This window comes from Lepisosteus platostomus, chromosome 11, assembly GCF_059453375.1.
Source record: "Lepisosteus platostomus isolate fLepPlt1 chromosome 11, fLepPlt1.hap1, whole genome shotgun sequence".
Lineage (NCBI taxonomy): Eukaryota > Metazoa > Chordata > Actinopteri > Semionotiformes > Lepisosteidae > Lepisosteus > Lepisosteus platostomus.
In genome coordinates, this window is record NC_142621.1 from 9,278,181 (window position 1) to 9,301,130 (window position 22,950).

General features: G+C 34.4%; 1 protein-coding gene across 1 annotated transcript in view; it reads left to right on the plus strand.

Moving 5' to 3' along the window:
• Positions 1–22,950, plus strand: part of LOC148651954 (dihydropyrimidine dehydrogenase [NADP(+)]-like) — a 200,380-nt gene that overhangs the window by 14,193 nt on the left and 163,237 nt on the right. Inside the window, exons 2-3 of the mRNA XM_088598326.1 lie at positions 12,624–12,734; positions 19,241–19,323. Coding sequence (XP_088454452.1) covers positions 12,624–12,734; positions 19,241–19,323 — 194 coding nt within the window. The remainder of the gene's footprint in view (positions 1–12,623; positions 12,735–19,240; positions 19,324–22,950) is intronic.

The window sequence follows — 22,950 nt, forward strand, 5'->3', positions numbered from 1 at the left end:
TTCAGTCTTTCACAACAGATAGACCTAATTGGCTCGGGCATTTTCCTTAAGCGGTGAAAGTGATGATAGGGTCTTCTTACCTCTTATTTGGTTACAGTATTGTCACTGTTGGAGAAACACACTCGTATTGAAAGATAGTGGTATTCATAATGCTGCCCTTTTATCTGGTGATCAGCCACTGGTTTTCCCTCAGGTGACCTAATGGGGGGATTCACATTCTGGCAAACATTACAAAAAACAAATATCTTTCTATATTCCAGGATCTTCAGTATGATTAGAATGTGCTGGGTACTTCCTTGTTTCTTTATGTGTTTGTTCAGTAGTGCATAAGGTGTTCCCTGTGGTGTCGAGCTTCTGTTTCATCCATTATGTAATATGCTGAATGTGAGATGTTGAACACCAGAAATGGTATCTTCTCACTTAGATATCCTCATACCCTCCTGTAAACCACTGATATCTGGTAATCAGAGCTATTTGGAATAACAACATAAAGTAGCTGTTTTAGATGAAGACATTTCTTGGGATACTGTTTGGAACAGTCTTTGTTTTTTCAAGAAAATTCTGATCATCAGTTGATATGGATCAAATCTTAATTTTACGTGCTTTGTGCCCTCAGAGTACGGTGTATACTTTTTTATTTGATGTGAGAATGTTCACAGTAGTCTGTAGTATGGGGCAGGTCTCTTCAACTTTGTCTGCAGTTCTGTAGAAAAAACGTTTCTTGTTCTGTGTTGAACCTTCTGTGGGATAATGATTCATCACTGGATTTGTCTGAGGCAGATTTGGCTGGCCGGCATCGCTGCTGTTAAGAAGATGATTGCTCTGCAGTGACAGTCTCTGTGTTCCCTCCCCTTATTTCACTGAAGCCTCTCTTTTCTCAATGTTGTTTATTGTATGGGTCTATAGGAAATTAGAGGGGACTATTCTGGGCTGGGGAGTAGTGATTGACACAGCCAAACCACTGTTGAGCCCACCCCTAAATGAAACTGTATGAGGGGGGATAATTGAGGCCTTTGCCTGGTTTGGTTGAGAAGAGGATTGTCACCGTGGGGGAGGTGAGAAGGGGTTTAAGAGGGAGACATTAAAGAAAAATGGGATCGATATTCTGTTTGGTGTTTTTCTTTCCTTTCCCAGTAATCAAGAATATAGTGAAATTTATACATTTAAATATAATAATTCAATTACCATATTTGCCCAGAATAAAGTGAAATGGTCAATAACAGCAACTGGATACTGCAGAGGAGTATGTAGATAAAATGTCTATAAATATGCAAGAGTCCTTAAATGATTTAGAATATTTATTGCTTTTTGGTATTCAGAAATGATTGTCCTCCTCTTACAGTGGTCGGCTTTTGCTCTAATCTCCACCACCACCTCTCCCACAATACTGGATACTTTTCAGCATTTTTATCCATTCCAAAATGTTCCTTATCCTCTTGACATACAATTGTTTTAATACAGATAGTACTAAAATATGACAGCAATCATGATTAGTATAAATGTAAATATCTTGACCGTAACTATTAATGAACAAGTACTTAAAGATTTAAAATGGTAGGTATTGTTTGTGCACCTACAGGAAGATAGACCAAGCTTTTATATTTCTTTGAATGTTAATTGTAATATTAAATAAAACCTTAAAATATGCTATCTTATTTTTGTGTTCTATTTTGTAGACAGTGCATATGTATTGCATTTTAAATATGAACCTAATGTTGCCAGGTACAACAAGTGTCGCAGTTGATATCAATTCAGATAAATAGTGACTGTTTCAAATTGTAATTTACTTTGCATGTTACACTTTTTTTTCACACTCTGAAATGGAATATAGTGGTTTTCAAGTACTTAGCTAAATAGATCAATTCTCTTGGGAATGTGGTAGTTTTCAGTGATCTGTTCTCTTGTACTGTGTCTAATTATATAGGAGACTGAATGATATTCTGATTCTATATTTAATATTGCTGACCCAAAGACCATTGCTTTATTTCGCTAACAGCAGATCAATATGTGGAAATTCCTTTATTGATTCTGGGAGAAGACTAAGCTTATGCCACAGAATTGCCAGCTCATGGTTAATTGTTCTCTTCGTAGCGGTAGATGGGATTTCTTTCTGAAAATGAAGCTGCATGGGGAAAAGAGTTAAGTTTTTCACAATATTCTTTTTGCATACTAAGTCCCTGATGTTCTTTTATTTCCAGAGATAAGGCAGGTCAAGGTAATTTATTGCCCTCGTGGGGCAACTATTGATTAGATGGCGAAAAGGCAAGACCTCCTGCTTCACTAATCGTCCTGTGAATGTTTACAAAATCTTATCAGTTTAAGCAATGCAGATACTTTAAGGAAAAAGAAGGGAACAGTCCTACAGTAATTTACTTGGATTATTTTGAAGAATGTTGAAAAGTTTTCTTTTAGATGGAAAATGCATTTTTTTATTTTCTGGCTTGCTCAAGGTTAATTTAAATCAGAGGTATCTGCAGCATGGCGTTTACCATTTTTTACCTTTATACTTTATCTGACCAGTTTTATTCAAGATAGTGAAGACTTTGTATACTTTGGGAATGCAAAACTGATACATCCTTCAGTTTTCTTTTCTCAATAAAGCAGGGAGAGAGATTCCCAGTGGAATGAGCTTAGCTACGCCGATTGGACTGAATTTAGAAGATTATTTTATATATCCATTGTGTTAGGACATTTACTGAATGTTACACAGTTCACTAAGCTTTAATTGTCTGTAAATAAGTCTTGTAAACATTTCCTAACATCTATAACTTAGCTTACATAAGCAAAGACTTTGTATTGTGTGTTGTGCCAAAGCTTCCAGATTCCAGATAGCTACAGTAACAACATCATTTAGATTTCACATAGATGTGCTTATATTTAAATTTTATGTTTACAATACATGTAAATGTGAATCACGAAAAAATATACTGTATAACTTCTTGATCTTTATTCTTTGCTGATCAAAAATCCACCCTATATTAATGTTAATAAAAAGTTTGTTTATTAAAAAGTTATTAGCTACTTACTAGTTATTGTGAAACTGGCTATTTCAGTTTGAAATTTTTAAAAATGGTAAAGAAGCTTTGAGGTATTGATTGAAATGTATAGTTGGCCACATTCTCATCTGTGAGTTATTGATCTTCATGACCGTGATGAATAAAATTCAGCACTGGTGACTAAAAAAACAGCAGACTAATATAATTAATTGCTGCAAAATACCACGGTATGTGAGTCTTTAATTACAGTACTCTGGCCATGCATGTACTGTTTGTTTCAAGGGACACAAATTGTGTATAATTGTTCAGTTTTCTTAATATTTTACAGTAAGTATTAATTATCTTAAGAAGTTGACACCCGAAGAAGGCTCCACACCCCAAATGTTGTGTTTCTTTTCTTTTCTTTTCAGCATGGAATTAACCTTTATCTGTTCCTTTAATCATATTAATATTATTTGTCTTCCATTTGCAGCATTTTATTGTGCTAAAGTGGTAGTATTATCTCTTTGTACTCCATGATAATAATTGTTTAAGTTTTCATCCCAAAAATCCCTTTCATACGGTTCAGGAGGGGGACCTATTTCGTTGTGAGTTGCCATATCACCCTGCAACTCACAACTGGCAACCCACTGAAGCTAAGCAGGTGTGAGCCTGGTCAGTACCTGGATGAGAGACCTCCTGGGAAAAACTAAGGTTGGTGCTGGAAGAGGCATTAGTGGGGCCAGCAGGGGGCGCTCACCCTGCGGCTCATGTGGGTCCTAATGCCCCAGTGTAGTGACGGGGACACTATACTCTAAAAAACAGGCGCCGTCCTTCGGATGAGACGTAAAACAGAGGTCCTGACTCTCTATGGTCATTAAAAACCATTAGAAACCAGGGTGTTTCTCGAAAAGAGTAGGGGTGTAACCCCGGCATCCTGGCCAAATTTCCCCATCGGCTGTTATCAATCATGGCCTCCTAACAATCCCCCTCTGTAAATTGGCTTCATTACTCTGCTCTCCTCCCTACTGATAGCTGATGTGTGGTGAGCGTTCTGGCGCACTATGGCTGCCGTCGCATCATCCAGGTGGATGCTGCACATTGGTGGTGGTGGAGGGGAGTCCCCATTACCTGTAAAGCGCTTTGAGTGGAGTGTCCAGAAAAAAGCGCTATATAAGTGTAAGCAATTATTAATTAATTATTATTCACCCATTAGTGTGGTACAGTTAGCGGCAACTGTTCTGCACCAACAGCTCCACTACACAACAAATCTGGTTGAGAAGTGAAAAATTCTCAAAACTAGGAAGGCCAAAGTGCAGGTTCAGAGTGGAACCAGTGTTAGCACCCCTAGTCTTAATGAATACCACCGTAATATTTGTAATAAAGAATGACACCTCCTATGGTATTGTGTCCTTTGTTGCCTTACTAGGGTATAACTTTGAAAATTCTGGTACAGAGGGATAATTGCCATGTATTATACTTACCTACTAAAGCCACTTAAACTTAAAACACTAATGTGGTTCCAGTACTGCACAGGTCCAGCCTTAATCACCTTCAGAGATCAGGCTACATGAAGAAGTAGTATTACCCATTTGTCTGTCTGTCCATTGTATTGATGCCTTTTATATTTTTTTCTGATTTGCCGCAAACTCCAAATATGTTTGCGAATACACATATAACCACTGGGTGCATTGTTCATCTCTCATGTATTGGCTGTATGATTGTGTGAAATTTATCTACTTTCAAAAGATTTAGTTTGTCATGCTGTAATATAGGCAAGCAATTTTTTTTTCTCTAATGATATTTAAACAATTTACTTTGACATTGATTATGCCTTTTGGGCAAATCAGAAGCTTTATGAAAGCTGAAATAAAAAAAATCTGTTTTAGCTTTCATGGTATTCAAAGCATTCTTGTACGACACAAAACCGTAAAAGAATGCCAGTGCTGCATGAAACCTTGACCTTTTTGCTACAGTTTTGTACTTTTATTTTTAATATGCAGTTGTCGAAACTTACACAGACATTCTCTTGTAAAAATAAAGACATGAATCACTTAACATTGTTCTTATCTTCTTTTGTAACGCTATTCAGCATGCAGTAGGTATAGGAAAGGGCTAACATTATTATTAAAACTATCAATATTTATTTGAAACAAAGATCAAAAGAAACTATCATTCTTTGCACTGTTTTCAGAGATAGAATATGCAGATATCCTTTACTTTTTGAACAAATGATGCTGAACATAGTTACTACTAGGCAAGTCTTTTTTATTATTTAATAATGTTGTTATTGCAATGTTCAGAATTACACTACCCCCTTAGCGATAATAGAGCACACGTCTACACCTGATACATATTAATAATGATATTAATAATAAATTTCATCCATAATGCAAAGAGAAATCACAGCTTTTTGAATATATGGGCAGTCATGTGCACTGTGTATGATGAGATATATCAGCAGGTGGACAGATACAAGTTTAATGCTGGTGTCTATTTTCCTATTCTTACTTAAACATTTTGTAACAACAGTATATTAGACTCTGTCAAACATTATTAGGGTTTCCTTTTGTTGAACTGCAGCATGGATTTGTTTCACTTGTACATTTTCCACTTGAGGAGAGAAGGTCAATACAGGACTGCAAGTGGGGCTTTGCTGAAGAGAAACATGATGAATTTGTCCTCTTGTACACTTTATTATTTAAATAAATCAATGCTTTGTGACAAAAAGATATTTTTTTCCACAGTATTGACATTTCTGCTGTGTAAATATTAAATATTTAAAAAGAAGAAATAAAAAAAACTTGAGTAGTAATTTATTAGCTACTGTACTGACGCAAAATTAACGACTTTGCTGTTTACTGTATCACATATATAATTTTTTATGATTTTACAGGATTTATAGAATATTCATTACTTAGGATTATAATGCATGAATATTTAAAACTAGAATTTATTAATCTGTAAAGTGCAAGGCAAGAAGTGTTTCTTGGATATAAATTATGGGACCGCACTTCCATATTAGATGAATACTCCTAAATAATTTCACTCGATAAAATAGGCGATTATTGTAAGTGCTGCCTAAAGGAGACTTAAATTCTCTCCTTTTTAAGCATATAAACTAAGTTCTGTGCCATCAAATTAAATGGTGTTCACTTTCAATCAACTTTTGAGACTTTTTTATCAAAATGTTCCATTTCATCCAATGTTTTGCTTGAATCTGGCAAATGAAAAGTTTTTTTTTTACACATAAAAAAACAGACATTTAATTTTGGGATGCCCTGGGCTATTATTTTTTTTATGACTTATTTATTGCCAAAATAATTTCTTTAGGGGCTGCTACATCTGAAATGATTGTACAGGACAGCACAGTAACTGTTAGTGATGCCAACTGCTACCATAAATTATTCATTTTATTTACCACTTATTATTTATTTGCATAATAGGCAATTATAACGTTTAGCCCTACTGCTATACAGCTTTACAAAAGTAAAAGATAAGGAATACAGTAAAAGATCAGGAAACAAGAGGTTCTTAGCTTCAGAAGTTTTTTTAAAATGTGATTATGGCCATCTTTGGATGAAAAGGAACGCTCTGTATTAGAATCCGTAAAATATACTTTTAGTTGAGATGGTATAGTATCATTGTGACACTGTTACCATGCAGCTATATGGTCCTGGTATCGATTATTTCTAGGAGTACCAGTCTAATAATGATTTATATGTCCTCTCTTTCTGTCTGTTTCTGCTAGATTGTCCATTTTCCTTCAAACTCCTTGTCCAGTTTAGTTGGGGGTTTGCTCCCAGTACAGCCTTAAGCAGCATACAGTACCCATGTGTTTACAGCAATTAATTATTGGTTCTCTGTGTGAACCACCCACAGTTTGCTCATGTTTATGTGTAGACTTTGTAAAGTGATACACCCCAAAAATAATTTGTCAGATTAGTGCACCTGGCCTTCCTCCCCTGTCATACGTTATGACATTAGCTCAATGAAAACTGAGAAGAACCACATCATTATTTTATGCCATATGCCTCTTATTAAGTAACTGCATAATCTTGCAACCACCATATTTTGCATTGATCTTGTACTGCAAAGGGCAAAAAAGGTTAATTTCAATTTAAGTTTTACTTCCTGTTCCGCCCTGTTAGTCAGGCTGTTTCTGTACAACAAAATGAATGTGGACATTTTACACCATGGAGAGCGTGAAATTAGCAATAGCATGTCAGTAATTCACATTCTTGTTCCTTTCTTCCTCTGTGAACTGACTATTAATTGTATTTGGCATTTAAAGATTAAGGAGCAACTCTATAAGTTATTTGTACAGTACAGTACAAAACGTTGTGTGAAAGCAGCAATTTTTGTGTAAGTTATAAATGTGTTTTTTGTAATTATTTCATTCTTTATAATTACTCCTTCAATTTCTGATGCTATAGAAGATTAGATACTGATATATTCCCTGCCCAGTTCTGAGCTGATATTATAAGTTAGATATCTTCCTGTCCATTCTATGCAGATTGAACAATGAAAACAGTGGATTTCAACCCAGGTCAGTAAAATAACACCCTAACTGAATTTTTCTCTTTGTTTGTGGAAAAGGTGATATTTCTTTCCTTTCTTTGATTTCCTGTGACAATTGAATGTGGGCCTGTAAGTGAGCTTTCCTAGATAATGCATTAAATGACAGTTATGTTTCAAATTCTGAGCAGATTTGATACAAAACTGAAATTATTGGGTTAAATGTTAAGTATACCTAGTTGGAAACCATCTATTCCATAAGTTAAGGTTAGATTTAGTTTCAAATAGTTTTCACAGTCTTTATTATAGCAATTTCTTTTTCTTTTCTTCTTTTCTGTTTATGTAATTGTGGTACTGTTTTTGTATTGTTATATAGTAAGCTCAGCATCAGCTATTTTTATTTCCTTCTTCAAATGTAAAATACTATCCATTTTTTTGTGGTTTATTTGCTACTGTTATGAGGATGAGTTTATCATTGCAACAACTTCAAACTATGGCGGGACTCAAAAAATAGTGCTTTGTTTAAAGTAGTTTCTTATTTGTTAAAATCAAAGTCTCTTTATTTCAGAGGATCTTAGCGGAGCAAAATCTGCTTTACTAAATGACCTTGCCATTATGTCCATGAAGTTTACCTTGAGGCCTTGACATAACTTCATTGGTTTGTCTAAACCATATTAAGTAGAAATGTATAAATACAGTCTTTAACACATAATAAAAAGGAATAACATTTTTTTAGTGCTTATTTCATGCTGTGCTTTAACTACACTTTATTAGGTGTGAAATTAAAGAACTAATAGGATGATGTCTGGTCTTGCTTTAAGTGTTATGTGTAGCATCTCATTTCGTATCTGAAACTATAGCCTGCAACTGCTGGAAACAGTACATAACCTTACCCTGTTCATTTTATTATCAATGTAATCTGGTCTTCACTTGTGTTTGTGCTGCTTATGTTGTACATAAAATCATTCCGATTTCCTTTGATTTTTGTTTCACATTGTAGCAAAGTCTCAGTGGGTATTTTGTATAGGCCGGCTTGTATTTAAACAAATTCTTGTCGTCATCCAGAACATCAAAATTACATTAGGCTAATAAAGATTTTGACAAAAATGATAAAGATATATGTTTGCTTGTGTAGTAGATACAGTTTATACTGTATAGTTTATGTTTAGGAAGAAACCATACATTCCAAATGCAAAAAATAACAGCTGCAAAGCTTGTAAACTAAAGAAAATGGAGTAGTCTTAATTATGAATCACAGTTTGTTTCATCTTAACAGAAGAAAAAATCTGTTTTATCATACAGAATCTGTCTCCACTTTTAATTTCTTTGCATTCCATTTTTTTCTAAGAAGGGGATTTATTTCCACTTCAGAAATTATCAGGTTTATCAAAAATATCCTAGAAAAGTACATCTTGATTTGATCTGTATCACAACTTGATCTGTAAAAGGTGACAGTATATCTGTTCCAGCATATTTGGGATGATCAACAGTAAGTGCCAGTAATGTACTGTGGAAATCAAACATTTGTAATGTTTTCCTTTATTGTCCACTGAAAATGTCCTTATGCATTGTTTAAAGAAAAACACAATATACTCATTGGAGTGAAAGTTCATTTTCGCCTTACCATTTAATGTGTCTTCTGCATAGTTATCTACAAAGTTCAGACACTATCTGGAAAGGTTAAACTATTGATCGTAGCACCAAATAATTTATTTCTAGCAGAACATAGAAAAAGAGACTTAGGGATACAATTAACACAGTTGTTACCACAATTGTTAATACAATTAATTAAGTGCTTACACAATTGTTGCATGGGATAGAGTAGTCATACATCCTCTGTTGAAACGATGATGCATTGTGTAACTGTTTAAACAAGTTTTTGGTCACCAGCCTGATATTGTATATAACATGATTTTGAATAGTAAAAAATGCCAGGATTTAATAACGGTAGCAAGAATGAATCAGTCTCCCATGTTAGAAATCTAACATTCTTTTTCTTCCTGGCAGCTGCTGACAGGAATGGGGAGTTAATCTTCGAGGGGGCGGGAAAACTTACCTACAAGATATGACTCAGGAAGTTTTATTAAAGGGTCGTCTTCAGATGGTCAAGAGGTTGTTTCTTGTGCGTAGAAGCTCTTGTGATCAGACTATTTCATCCTTTTTGAGCTTATTTTAGCCACTTCCATCTATCCTATAGTACAGTAAAATCTGCTCTAATAAGGGACCCTAAGGGCTGATTCAGTTTGGCCTTTACTCAAGGTAACCTTTAGATAAAGCATTTTTTTTTATTATTATTTGAAGATAAACTGCGACGACAAGCAGATTTGAGATCTGAAAGAGATCCGTCTAAAGGAAGATTTGATATATTCCGTATTTTATAATAATAATAATGCTGTCCCTCATTTTTTAAATAAAAAAATAATTAAAAATGTGCAGTAGTTGTGAATCTAAAGATAGCAGCCACAAATTTTATATATGCTTTGACCTTTTTCTTATAGATAGATAAAATCATCATGCTTTGGAATACGTATTCTTGTGCATAATGAATGTAACTAGTTCTTCCTAGCCCTGGTGGAGAGAGCTCAAAATATACGTGTAACACAGCCTATTTCAAACAGCACCACCCTTATAACTTCAGTAAATGTCATAGTTCAGAAGGACAGTTTTATTGTTATTGTTTAGCATGTGATAAATAGAACTGTATCTTTCAGATTTTGTTAGAATATCCTGAATGTTTTAGAATTTGCAAAAAATTGTAATGTGTTATTTTGAAATATTCAAGCTCCAAATAAATAGGATTCAAGATTAAACCTGTGAACACAGAACCGATTTTTCCAATGAAGCATATTCTCTTGGTCTAGTCTGGAATGAATTTAGTTTTATTTTCTCTTTTGTGATCCCAATATGTTGTGCAGTTGAAACATAATGTAGCCTGTACAGCTGACAATAATCATGTAAGACAGGAGCAAGGGAATACAAGCTGGTTGGTTAAGGGGGCATCTATATTAAAAGTAGCAGCATTAATTATAATGGATGGTTACAAATTGCAATGTTTGCTTTAACTATCCGAGATTTTGTCTTGCTGAAGACAAAAAATCCCCCAGTTTCACGGACTGGAGCAAAAAATGTATTCATATTCCATTAGGGAAATCACAGCAGGTACATCTGACCATGTAGTGTGGATTTACGTCTTCTTAGCAACAATTTTAATTCAAATACAGTTTAAACATAATTTATTCATTGGCTTAAGCTCCTTATCTCCCTGAATGATTTCAAGGATCGATGGTACCATAGCTTCTTCCATTGAGTGTTGTTGAAAAATGAGGTGTCATACTCAAGGTTTCTGATCAGTCATGTCAATGTGCTATCATATTGTAGATTTAAATAAACATTTAGCTTATTTGAAAACATGGGGGATTCAAGAGCCTGGATCCACAGGTGTGTATGAAAATTATTTGCCACAATTTGATGGAATAATTCACATAATATCAAAAAACATATTATATGGTAAACATCATAAACTAAAGCTAGTAATGCTGTCACTTGCCATATGTTTCATATTGAATCTTCACCCTCTGCAATTCTTGTAATGTGGTGGAATTCTGGCATACTTTTCATAGAATATCTGTGTACTACAGCACACTTTTAAAATGTAAGATGGAGAATACGCATAATCACCGTTGATTCTATGTATCAGTTACTTAAATCACCTAAATATATTTCTTAATGAAATGAAAAATGGGCATCACTCTGAAAGTGATACCCAATTCTTTTTCCACAGTATGATTTCTGTCAGTTTAATGTTTTATGTAAAGATACAGATCTGTATAATGAATCGGTTTGTGGGCGTATATACAGGATTGCATTTTTCCTATAACAATTAAATGCCATCCCCTAAGAAAAAAAACTCTGACAAGATGGTTTGCATACAGTAGCCCTATAAGTGTGTGATATGATTTGCTTACACTAGTTTTAAGTTTGAATTGATAAATCTAGTTGATACATGTATCAACAGTCTTTTATTCTTACAGGGAAAGAAAATAGGTAAGACATATATTGAAAAATAGTGTTTTACAACTAGTAATACCTGACAGTACAGGATGGCTTTTGGTATTATAAATAATCAATTATATGGTACATACTGTACAGTACAGCTGTTTTGCTTCAAGTTATCATTCAAGCTACACATTACATTTTGTGTAAGGCAAAATATACAATAACGTGCATGCAACAACTTTTTTTGAAGGTTGTTATGTTAATATTTGTTCGTGTATTGACAGAAAACAATTAGTAAGCCTAAGGCAACGGCAGGTCTTTTACTACTGGTTTATTGTTTTACCCCCAGAAAATGATTAATGGATTAATCAATGTAGTGAAAGGATACAAAGAAACCACAACTTATTAATATATGTGGAGCTGTGGGTTATTGTGTAACTTTTCTGTTACATGACTAAATTTGTTAAGATACCTATTCACTAAATTGCAAGGTTTATGCATATAGTAAGTTACATACTGTAACAGCATTATTTTTGATCGGACACAGGGTCATTGAATCACATTTCTGCGTTTTTCACACTTTTCTGCGTTGACAATGTTTTTTACTTAAAACCTTTAAATTACTCTTTCTTTTAATTTTCTGGGACTCACCTCAGATGTTCTGGGGCTATTTATATACTGTAGGTTCTGCTCTGTTTTCTTTTTTGTTTTTAGTGTAGTTGTGAAAGTACTTGTTTATACTATACTGTTGTTATAATGTAAGTGGTGGAAAGAGTTGTTAGTGTCTTTTTATACTGTAAGAACATGAACATAAGTTTCAAAGCTGCATTCTACAACAGCTTAACATTTAAACAAACATATTCAATAACTGTTAAGTTTCTAATTTGTAAATCAAAAGGGAGGCTACAGATTTAGTAAAAACCTGTATGGAATGCAATGCAATTTTAACAATCTACAGCTCTTATTTGAAAATGGTACTAAATAGGGTAATTCGTATTCATGTTTAGACTTGTATGTCTTTGTAAAACATAATACTTAGGCCATGAAACGTTATCTGTTCAAATTCAGTCTTCTCAAAAATGATGTGTCTTCTGATGTTTCGATCATCTGAGTGTCAAAACTTTTTTTTCCTAGAATATCCTGACTTTAAATCCACGTGTGAAGACTCATGCATCACTGTGTTCTACAGCGACAACTAAAAGGGAGAAGAAATATTGGAAGAGAAATGCTGATAAAAATTGTTCAGTGAGTCCTTTTCATCATTATTTTTTTTCCTTAATCCAAGTATATTTAGTTGCTGGATGCTTGTTTTACATGTATTCATGATCATACATGACTGTGTGAGGTTTTTCATGTGTAGGCTTTAATTTTCAGGATAATGATTGCTTGGACTAGTATAGCGTCTTCCATCCTAAAGGATCGCTGCATTCAAATGATCATAAAAAGGGACATTTTTTCTTTAACAGCTGGATCTAGGCCCTGGTTTTTCTTTAATGCAGTTACATGTATACAAGATGATAGTGAAAAAATGTCATTCTTGAATACACTTTATTTAACTAAATGCCTGTTTTATAATTTAACCAATTTAGTTGCTATTGATTTTGAGGATTTGCATCGTTCTGTCTGAAGGAAGCTGGATTTACAAGACATACTAGTTCCACTTTCATTATTCACACTGGAGCATTAAACCAAATGTACAGTTCCTATGATTTTAGGAACAAGGAACAAAGAGTTTTTCCTTTTTTAAAACTCGTTATTTGTTTATGTGTGGCATGGTGGAACAAAGGTTAGCATTGGTACTTTAAAGCACTGGGGCCCTGTGTTCAATTCCTGGGGTGCTACCTGCATGGAGTTTTTATCTTTTCCCCATGTATGCGTGGGTTTCCTCAGGGTGTTTTGTTTTCTCGAACAGTACAAAGACATCATGGTAGGTTAGTTGGCTTCTGTGAAATTTGCCCATGTTGTGAGCGTGTGCATGTTTGTGTCTGTGTGTACCCTGTGATGGACTGACGTCCCGTCCAGCGCATATCCTGCCTAGCGCCCCTTGCTTGCTGTGTTAGGCGCCTGGTCCCCCTGTGACCCTGTATTGGATAAGATGGTTTAGAATATGAATGAATAATGTGTTTAGAGTGACAGTTAGGATTTTGGTATGAAATTGTCATTCCGTTTGTGAAGCACCTGAAGCCTAGACAAATTGCAATAAAATGTGTCTATCTATTTACCTGATTTCGTTAACCCAAAGAACAGCCCTCTCTTTTCAGCATTCACGCTGCAACTCAGCAGTTTATTGATCATGTGTAATGGATTTATTCTCTGCTTAAAGACATAATGACCATTTCAGTGGTCTTTATTGCAGGTTTTGTTAGGCTTAGCATCACCTGCATGATTTTTCCATGGTACAGTATAACTAAGATGCTACAGGGGTCATGAATTTTGTTCATAAGAAGGCGAATGTTCATTAATTCCATATGAGGGCACTTGAATGATATGGAAGAACAGCAGCCTCATGTTGATTCATGGCAGTGGGGAGAAAATCGGTAGTGCCATAGACACATTTTCAGAAAAAAGTTCCCTGTTGCATGACGCCGGAGACCCGGGTTAGCGCCCAGGCAGTGAGGGACGAACTGGCAGGGCAGGAGCGGCAAGGGCAGATACCCAAAGAACCACTACAATTGCTAGAAAAGGTCCTGTTGATTTAAATAATAAAGATGCTTACCTGTTTAAGCTGATAACATTTCTGCTCTACAGTCAACATCATAGTTTTATTACCTAAATAGGGCGTAAAAACATTGAGTTTGTATTAGGAAATGTGAGAAAAACAGTACATCTTAATAATGTTAAGTTCCAGGTGAGCAAATAAATATTGTGCAATCTATTGTAGGTCTAATTTTAATAATCTGTCTGTAGCATGTAATCCGATTTAATTAGTTTTCCAGATTGCTTTCAGATCCCAAGTATTAAAGGGCGTAGGTAATGTACCAGCTGCTGGAGCAGAAGTTATTGTGACAAAAAGAAATGCACAATGTGCAATCTTAGAGTTTACGGTTATATTCTTGGCAATGATTTCTGTAATTTTCCAAATAACCCAAGTGCTTAGCTTCACAGGGCATTACAATGATCTGAAACTCAGTGGAGAGTCTTATAAAACCTTAAATCTGGAAAAAGAATTACACTGTAGTCACCAGACTCCACATCATATTGTAGGAATAAATTACATAATTTAAATTATCCTTTTCCTCTTAATAATCATCTCTGTTCTCTCTTTTTGGTTTTAATTTCAACGTACAGGAATGTGTGTGGGGAGATAATAATGAATCTGATATAATTACATTGAAAATATCCTTATTAATAAACCTTTTAGAAAATTGCTCAACTATTTCTTAACTGCCTTTTATTTCTTACGTCATCTTTAGATATGGAAAATTTAATGAATTCTTTAATTAAAAAATCACGACAGTGCTTTAGTAAGCTATTCAAATTGTGGTGACAATTCCCAAAAGCAGCCATAAATGTGTAATTAATAATAATAGCCTCCCTTGATACTGGATAAAGTAAATCTGTTGTTATTATAAAAATATTCCTTAAATGTTATTAACATATTAAATAATTGAATCACAATTTGCCAAATATGTCTGAAATATTGTACAGAAATATAATCCTTCTGTAAAGGATTAAAATCGAATTCCAGATTGAAAATAATTACAGAAAAAGTCAAATACTCAAAGGATAAAAAAAAGTTGAACTTCCAAAGGAAAACTGTCTGATTCAGTTTTCAATTTTTAAAAAGTTGTACGTCTGTTAATTCTACTGAACAGGAAGGGCCAAAAAGAGAACAACATTATGTTTCCCAGGCAAACAAAACTGTCAAAATTTCAGAAAGAACCTAATATTCAGTTTGCATTCTAAAAGCAATGATGACACTTTATTACTGTGTCTGCCAGCATGTACAATAATACTTCATGCGAAGATTTTCTATGTTTTTTTAAATTTTAGTATGTAAAATGTTCTGTGTCGTGGGAGTGGACCATAATGGAAGATGATGCATTAATAGTTTTTCTGGGTTTATGTGTCATTATTGAGGAATAATATGTGAAAAATGGAGAGCAAATATTCCACTACATCATCTGAAGATCAAAGTAAATAAATCATATCTGTGGTACTGCCTCAGTTTTGAGACAGATTGTTCATTAAAGATTTTGCATTCTTTCAAAGTAATGACTATATTTAAATTATTTTATATAAAGATATTAAATAAAATGGCACATGGTGTATCAGGTAAAATACACCCCTTCCTTTTTTAATGCCCTCAAAATAAAGGAGAAAAATAGTTCTGAATGAGGAAAAAATAGGACGTTGAAGAGAGCTGTTGAAGCTTTTTAAAAATCAGTTAATATTGTAATATCATGGTACACACATAATCAATATTATATGTTCCTGTATGATTGTAGAAAAACTAATTTCATTTAATGTATATTTCCTGGTGTAGTTTTGTTTTTGATAAAAGACTGTGAAGTTATTAGTAAACAGACAAACACAATCATAAATTGAAAAATTGCAATTACAGTTGTAATTGTTAAAATTGTAATTATATTAATTACAAATATGCACAAGATTCTTATATCTTACAGTTGAATATACTAGTATCACTCCAAAGGAGTTGTCCATTAGTCCTGTATAGTATAATTATACCACTGGTCATACCACCAATTTATTCATTTCACCTGGTCAGAGGTCAAGGAACTGTTAACAAGATTTTGTAAATGGGGAATGGGGTGATTGGAATTAATGGGACTTGATGAAAGACATATATCAGACACGTTGGTCAGTGTGAACAATGAGCACCCAGCGTATTCCACTGTTAAATGGATTCCTGTTGTGATAGTGGCATCAGTTTAAACCACAGGCTCTTATACGGCTTACATGTTCCCTTCCCCCTTGTAAGAGGTAGGGAATTGAGCTTAAATTAATTATATTGACTCTTAATAAAGAAATCTTTCCTCCAAGCACATTTTTCATGCTTCTTTACAGTATATACAGTAGCTTGTACAATGTTGCTTAATGCCTACCCAGCTAACTGTATTTACTGTTGAGCAGTATAATGTCATCAATGACTCCTTACAACTAGCTCTTTCTTTTCTTCATGGTGTCTCATTAAACAGATTTTCATAAGTCACTTAAGTGTGTCCAGCACTAAACTGTAGATGTTTTGACATGTACTGTTGTTGAACTTTGTGTTCTGCAGTGCTGAAATCCTTTTATAGCTTTTTATCGCAGATATAAAAGAAAGCGTTCCATTTCACAGTGCTAAATTACTCTTATTAAACCAACTTCTTTTGAATTAAATGCATAAATCTCCCAGGAGTTGATAATTTAAAGGGCATTTTGCGATGCTTTAATCCAACAAGCAGGTCTTAAACTCAATATCTATGGTGCAGTGTCTGAGATGACCAGTCCTACAAGGTAATCATTCAAAACTTCAAATCTTATCACAATGAAAAAATATAGTCTTTGTAAATCACAACTTTAAATGTTGAGCATGCCCTTCATTATGGTGAGTTTATTTGGTAACTAACGTAACCCTGAAAACAATGCATAATGAATTATCAAAGCGGTGTTCATCTTACTTTGATTACTTAGTGTTTTTGCACAGATTGTAATGATGAAACAGGACAGTAAATTTAGTGTTTTAACTAAAGTGCAGTATATACTGTATTGTTTAAGTATGCTTTCCTGTCTTTGCAGATTTCCTAAAAAGAGTGAAATATTCAGTAGCCAGAGGTGATTAAATTAGAGCCTGAACCTTTTAAAACTTGAAAATAATTAAATAGTTATGGATTTCTTATGTGTCCTCCTAGATCATCAGACACCTATTATGAATAGTAATGTAAGAAAACGCAGAGCTATAACCTTTCAGGTTAATGGCATTATTCGAGAACGTCCTGAATAGTCTTCAAAGCTCTGCCAATTGACATTTTAATTGTAATTATAATTAGCATTACAACTTTAATTTTAAAACACTGCCCCCCATTCCCCTTTAGAAGTGTTTAAAGAAGACTGTACGTTCAACAACATTTTTGTCAATGTTTCTTATAATTAGACTGTGATGTTTTGAGTCTTACGTGTGTGAGATTTCAAATTTGTGAAATGGAGGGTAGGTGAAAATGCATTCAGCTTATAGTGAGAAGGAGTACTGAGGAGTCACACATTGGCTGTCCTCAGAAGCAAGGCATCTTTCAGTATTCCATAAGCTCAAACAGCAAAATAATTATCAATTTCCATACCATTTGTTTTGTACAACAGTATAAAACTGAACGTTTGTTCACACTTCCCAATTAAATAAAGACTTCTGTGAAGAACATTGAGAGAATTCAATTTAAAATTCACTGACTTGCACTCCGAATGTAATCATGTAAATTAGGTGTCAATAGAAATTTGTGTTTTCCCTACTATTAAAAATAAAATATGACCTTCTTTGCTTTTTCTAACATTGTATACAAGTGAATTAGCTTTTGTGAATATTAAAACTACATGGCCAGGATTCTAATCAGTACCAGAGAAAGCGCTTTAGGGAGATAAACAGTGTCTATATGGATAACACCACTTGCCTCCCAGTATTATTCTATTAGTTTCACATATTTTATGTATGAAGCTGTTAGATATTTTATGGTGTACTACTGCTGTACTTTTAATAGATTTGCCTCAAAGATACTCGTCAAGGGTTACTAAAGTATATACTGTACCTCCCCTTTTACATAATGTGTGATGTAATTGCTGCAAAGCCCAAATACTTTTACTGTACAGTATACGAACAAAGATAGGCAATTTAAATCTTAAATAGAATTGTGTATGTACTGTTTTAAAATGGGATAAGGACCATACTCAGCATAAAACACTTAGAACGTGTTAATTTCAAACCTTTTAAGACACATTTTGATCTTTTGCAGAGTACTTAAAAATACTGTTGGTCAAGCAGTGTGGTTTTAAAAGTTCTAAGAACTTTAAGTTTAAAAACAGTTTAGGTCGATTGTCTATGGGTAGATTCTTAATTGTTTGTTCAAGGTATCATATCATGCTCTTGCATGTAAACTAATGTAAAAATAGTAAACTATTAGCATGCTATATATTGAGTTTCACAAATGAAGGTTTCCAAAGTTTTTGTCATGGGATCATACACATTCAAATACTTTTAGATATGTACTGTACCTAAATATATTTACTAATTAGAAAATAAATAAAAATTCAAAAGCCCTTTTCTATGTTTTTCTTAAAAAACAGAAATAATAAAACAAGCAAGCAAACAAAAACATATCACAGTACCTACAGAGCTGCTGGGTATTAAACCTGTCTTTGTTGGGTTGATGTACTGCAGCTAGAGATCTCAGACATGGGAGGATGTTATTTATCTCCGGAGAGAAGGGCAAGGGTGCTGCCTGTGTTAATTGTCAGTATGTCAATAACGGCAGCTTTCTGTGCTGCTGGACACTTATTCGTGAGGTTGAGAAATTGATAAGAGGATTGCCATGACAACAGCATGGCGAACATAGAAGGGACTTTTGTTTCCCCGATATGTTCATGATGTCAATTTTGATTAATCATGTGCACTATAAAGCCCAGTGTGTAATCTGCATGAAGATAAGGTCCGTTATGTTTGCTGCTGTTGCTGCTGCCTCCTAAAAAAGTACGGCTGAATAATTTCCCTGATCAGTGAAATGCTTCAGAGACAAACGACTGTACCTTTTGTTTTATGGCAGAGCTGCGAGAAGCTGGAGAACAATTTTGATGACATCAAACACACGACTCTGAGTGAGCGTGGAGCACTTCGAGAAGCAATGAGGTAAGGCCAGGTCACCATGGCAACAGTCACAGATGTGGTAAAGAAAAAAGTCATTCTTCATTATTGGGGGAACAAATGAGTTTATTGCCACCATTCAGCTCTCCTCTCAGAGGTATTAATTTGTCAGTGGTGAAGCTTCCCTTGGGGCCTTACTTTGGTTATGAGGCTTTGGCAATGTTAAGCCTCACTGCACAGCAAAAAATGTAAATGTTTAATTTGTTTCTTAAAATGCTAGTGGGTACCCCTGGAAGATATTAAAATACTTAAAGATATATAGTTTACACGTGCAACCATTTTTATTGTTTGTATTTATTTTTATTCATTTGTAACAGCCTGTCAAAAAACCTGGTGTAACTGCTTTGTGTTGCACTGAAGGTAACCACTTTTACTGTGCTGTGAGTTCATGAGAAAAGTTTGGGTATGAATAGATCATTTTCACTGTTTCATACCATTATAAATCAAAAGGCTGATATTCAATGCTTATCATTTAAATTAGTTTATTGAATTCAAGGTGCTAGCAAACATTTAGGTACTCTTTATCTATACTAAAAAACATTTTAGGTACTCTCTCTAAATACCTATTACATATTTACTGTATATGTTATATATTATCTATATATATTTGTCATCTTTTTTAATTGCAATTAATTGTAGTAAAACAGTCTTACATTTTTTTAAGAATTCCAAATTCTTAAATTTATTAATAAAGCAACATTTAGTTATTTTTCTTTCCCAGGCTATTTGGTGCCATAGATTTGCCAATACTGCTTAAAGCACAAACCTAAAGCTACAGTAGAAAACATTAAATACTTTATGTAAGAAGAATATTATGTTGTGTTAATGTTTTAAATGATGTAGATCCACAGAGCTTTATGATTAGCTGACAGATGATGAATCTTGCTGTTGTTAGAGCACAATATGGTTTAATCTTCTTAGTCAAATAATAAATGAATGAGATTAGGATTACAGTATACTTTATGTCAATTAACATAATCCCATCCTAAATTTAAAATTGTATTAAAATATTATATATAATATTGTATTAGAATATTGTCTTAATACAAATAAGGTGAAGTTTACTGTATCACTGTTTCAGAAAGACATTGAAAATACATGTAAATACTAGTATGTCTTCACATTATTGACTCACATGCACACACTATCACACAGGCATATGTTCATATTCATAGAAACATATGTATATAGATCTTGTCACCAGAAAATCTGGCTAGTGAGGCAATGTATCCGCTTCTATTAATGTTCAAGCTGACTTTAATTCTTTTTTAAATGACCCCCCACTGAGCCGTGCAACAAAATTGATGAAAGATTCAGATTTTCTAAAACCTAATAATGTGAGACATTAAAGCAGAAACTGGCAACTTTTATCTACAGATGATCATAAGGAACTAAAAGCTTCTTTAGTTACCGTTTCTTTGGAGTTGTAAAATAAGATACTGAGTTCAAGCTTCATTTTTCATTTCATGGTATGTACAGAGCTGCATCCTTAGTAGCAAATATATTGTCAGTTTTTCCTGAAATAAGCAATGGTTCAGATAAGACCATGCTTGCAGTACTAAAATACATGCTCATGCACACTCCTTCGGTTGCACAAATTTGGAGGAAGTACACAAGGAATTGCAGAAGATTCTGTTTCAAGGCTTTGTCACAGTGCTGAAAGGCTTGCGTAGTAACCTTGCTGATAATTAAAGTAAAGCTACCATAATGCACCACAGGAAACATTATTTTTTACATTAAAGACTCATAGACTATGTAGTTTAGAATAGCACAATGGGTAGAGTACAGGTGTGCTCACTTTCGTTATTATGTACACACTCTATGTCATCCAGCCTTGTACCAACAATTTTTGTAAGCTCTCACTTGATAAGAACTACACAGCTCTCTGTTTCTTGTTCTCTTTAATCATCTTATAATCCCTAATTTATCTTTCTTAATGCTTCTTGGTCTTGCTTCTGCCTTTGACACTGTCGATCATTTTATTCTCTTGTGAGCACTCACTGACCTAAGGCTTTTTGGTTCTCTACCTACAGTACCTCACTAATTGTTTTTAGCAGGTAACTGGCAATGTTCTTACTCTACTGTTTATCCTTTCTCCACTGGTGTCCCTCACGTTTCTATCCTGGGTCCCCTGTTATTCTCTCTCTGCATTCACTTTCTGGATCCTCTCATCTCTTCACATGACTTTATGAGTCATTTTTTATGCTGATGGTACTCAGCATGTTCTGTTTCCTCCCACTGATGCTCATTTCTGCTCCCATCTCCTTGTCTTTCTAAAAGTTATCTCTTTCTCAGTCAACTCCCTATCACCATAAACTCAGTCCTCAAAGTCTGGCCTCCTTTGTACCATCCTTTCCCACTTCCTCTTCTTTTTACTTTTGATCCCACCATAATCCAGTTTTACCTCATAAAAACCTTAGTATCATCCTGACAGTGCATTGATAATAATGAATATTTTGTTTTTGTTTTAAATGGTTTTATAGCAGTCAGTGGATTTTGACTTGTTTTGTTTTGTGAGATAACAAAATACTAGGCTTGATGCATAAGAACTCAAATACTTAAGTATCTCAGTGCTTGTTATTAGAGTTAAACATTCCAAAATCATTTAATAAAGACTATGTACAGATTGACATTTGAAAATAAAAGACCTTATTTAACACAAGAATAGAAAAAGAGTTGACCATGTTCTGCTTTAATAAAGATTGCCTGTTTGCTGCTGGCATCACCAAAGTTTGCCTGTCTGTGAGAGGAGTTTCACAGAGAATGGGTATTCTACTTCAGCAATCAGCTGACTAGTTCTGAGTTTGCCACATCCATCTGATCTATTTCTGTAATCATTTTCTGACTCCAGTGGCTATAGCATGAGACATTTTAGGAAGAAATGACCCACCTATCCGTAGAATAACTGTAAATTGCCATCTGTATACTCAGAAGCAATTCAAGAGTTACTTGTTGACGGCTGAGAACCGCTATTGTCTGCAGGCCAGCAAACATGTGAGGAAGAAGCAAAGGGACTGGATGAGTGTTTACTTACAGATGAGTATTGTTGACAGACCTGATGGAAGACAATGTGTGTTGAGACATCATGGTGACGAGTGTTACACAAATTATTAGATTGTTTTCCCAGTGGAGAAGTGGAAGAATAGTGATGAGGGGGTTGGATGGACTTTAGGTTGTTTAGGTCCTTGAACCATTTCCTCTTCTGGAAGTGATTTTTTTAGCGGGAGAAAAATACAAGTCCTCAGAGTGCTCACATTGGAGTACACTGGAATGACTCAAGAAAACAATGTAGAGGTCTTGTCATGTCCTAGGTGTTTTCTTCTGACCCGAGTCTAATAGAACATCTGTGGTATCAATTTGCCAGTGCCAAGATTTGAAAACAACTGCAACTGACCAACCTTCACTATCTGACTGCAGCTGCAAAGAAAGACAGAACATTCAACAGTCTATCCAGAAGCTGGAAGATCAGATTTATGTGTCTGCTAAAAGTGTGTTAGTGTTCAGGGTGGTCATACCCAAATATATCATATCCATTTTCTAAATTCTTCGTCCAGTTCAGGGCCATGTGGGAGCTGGAGCCTATCCCAGCAAGCACCAGTTTCAAGGCAGGTT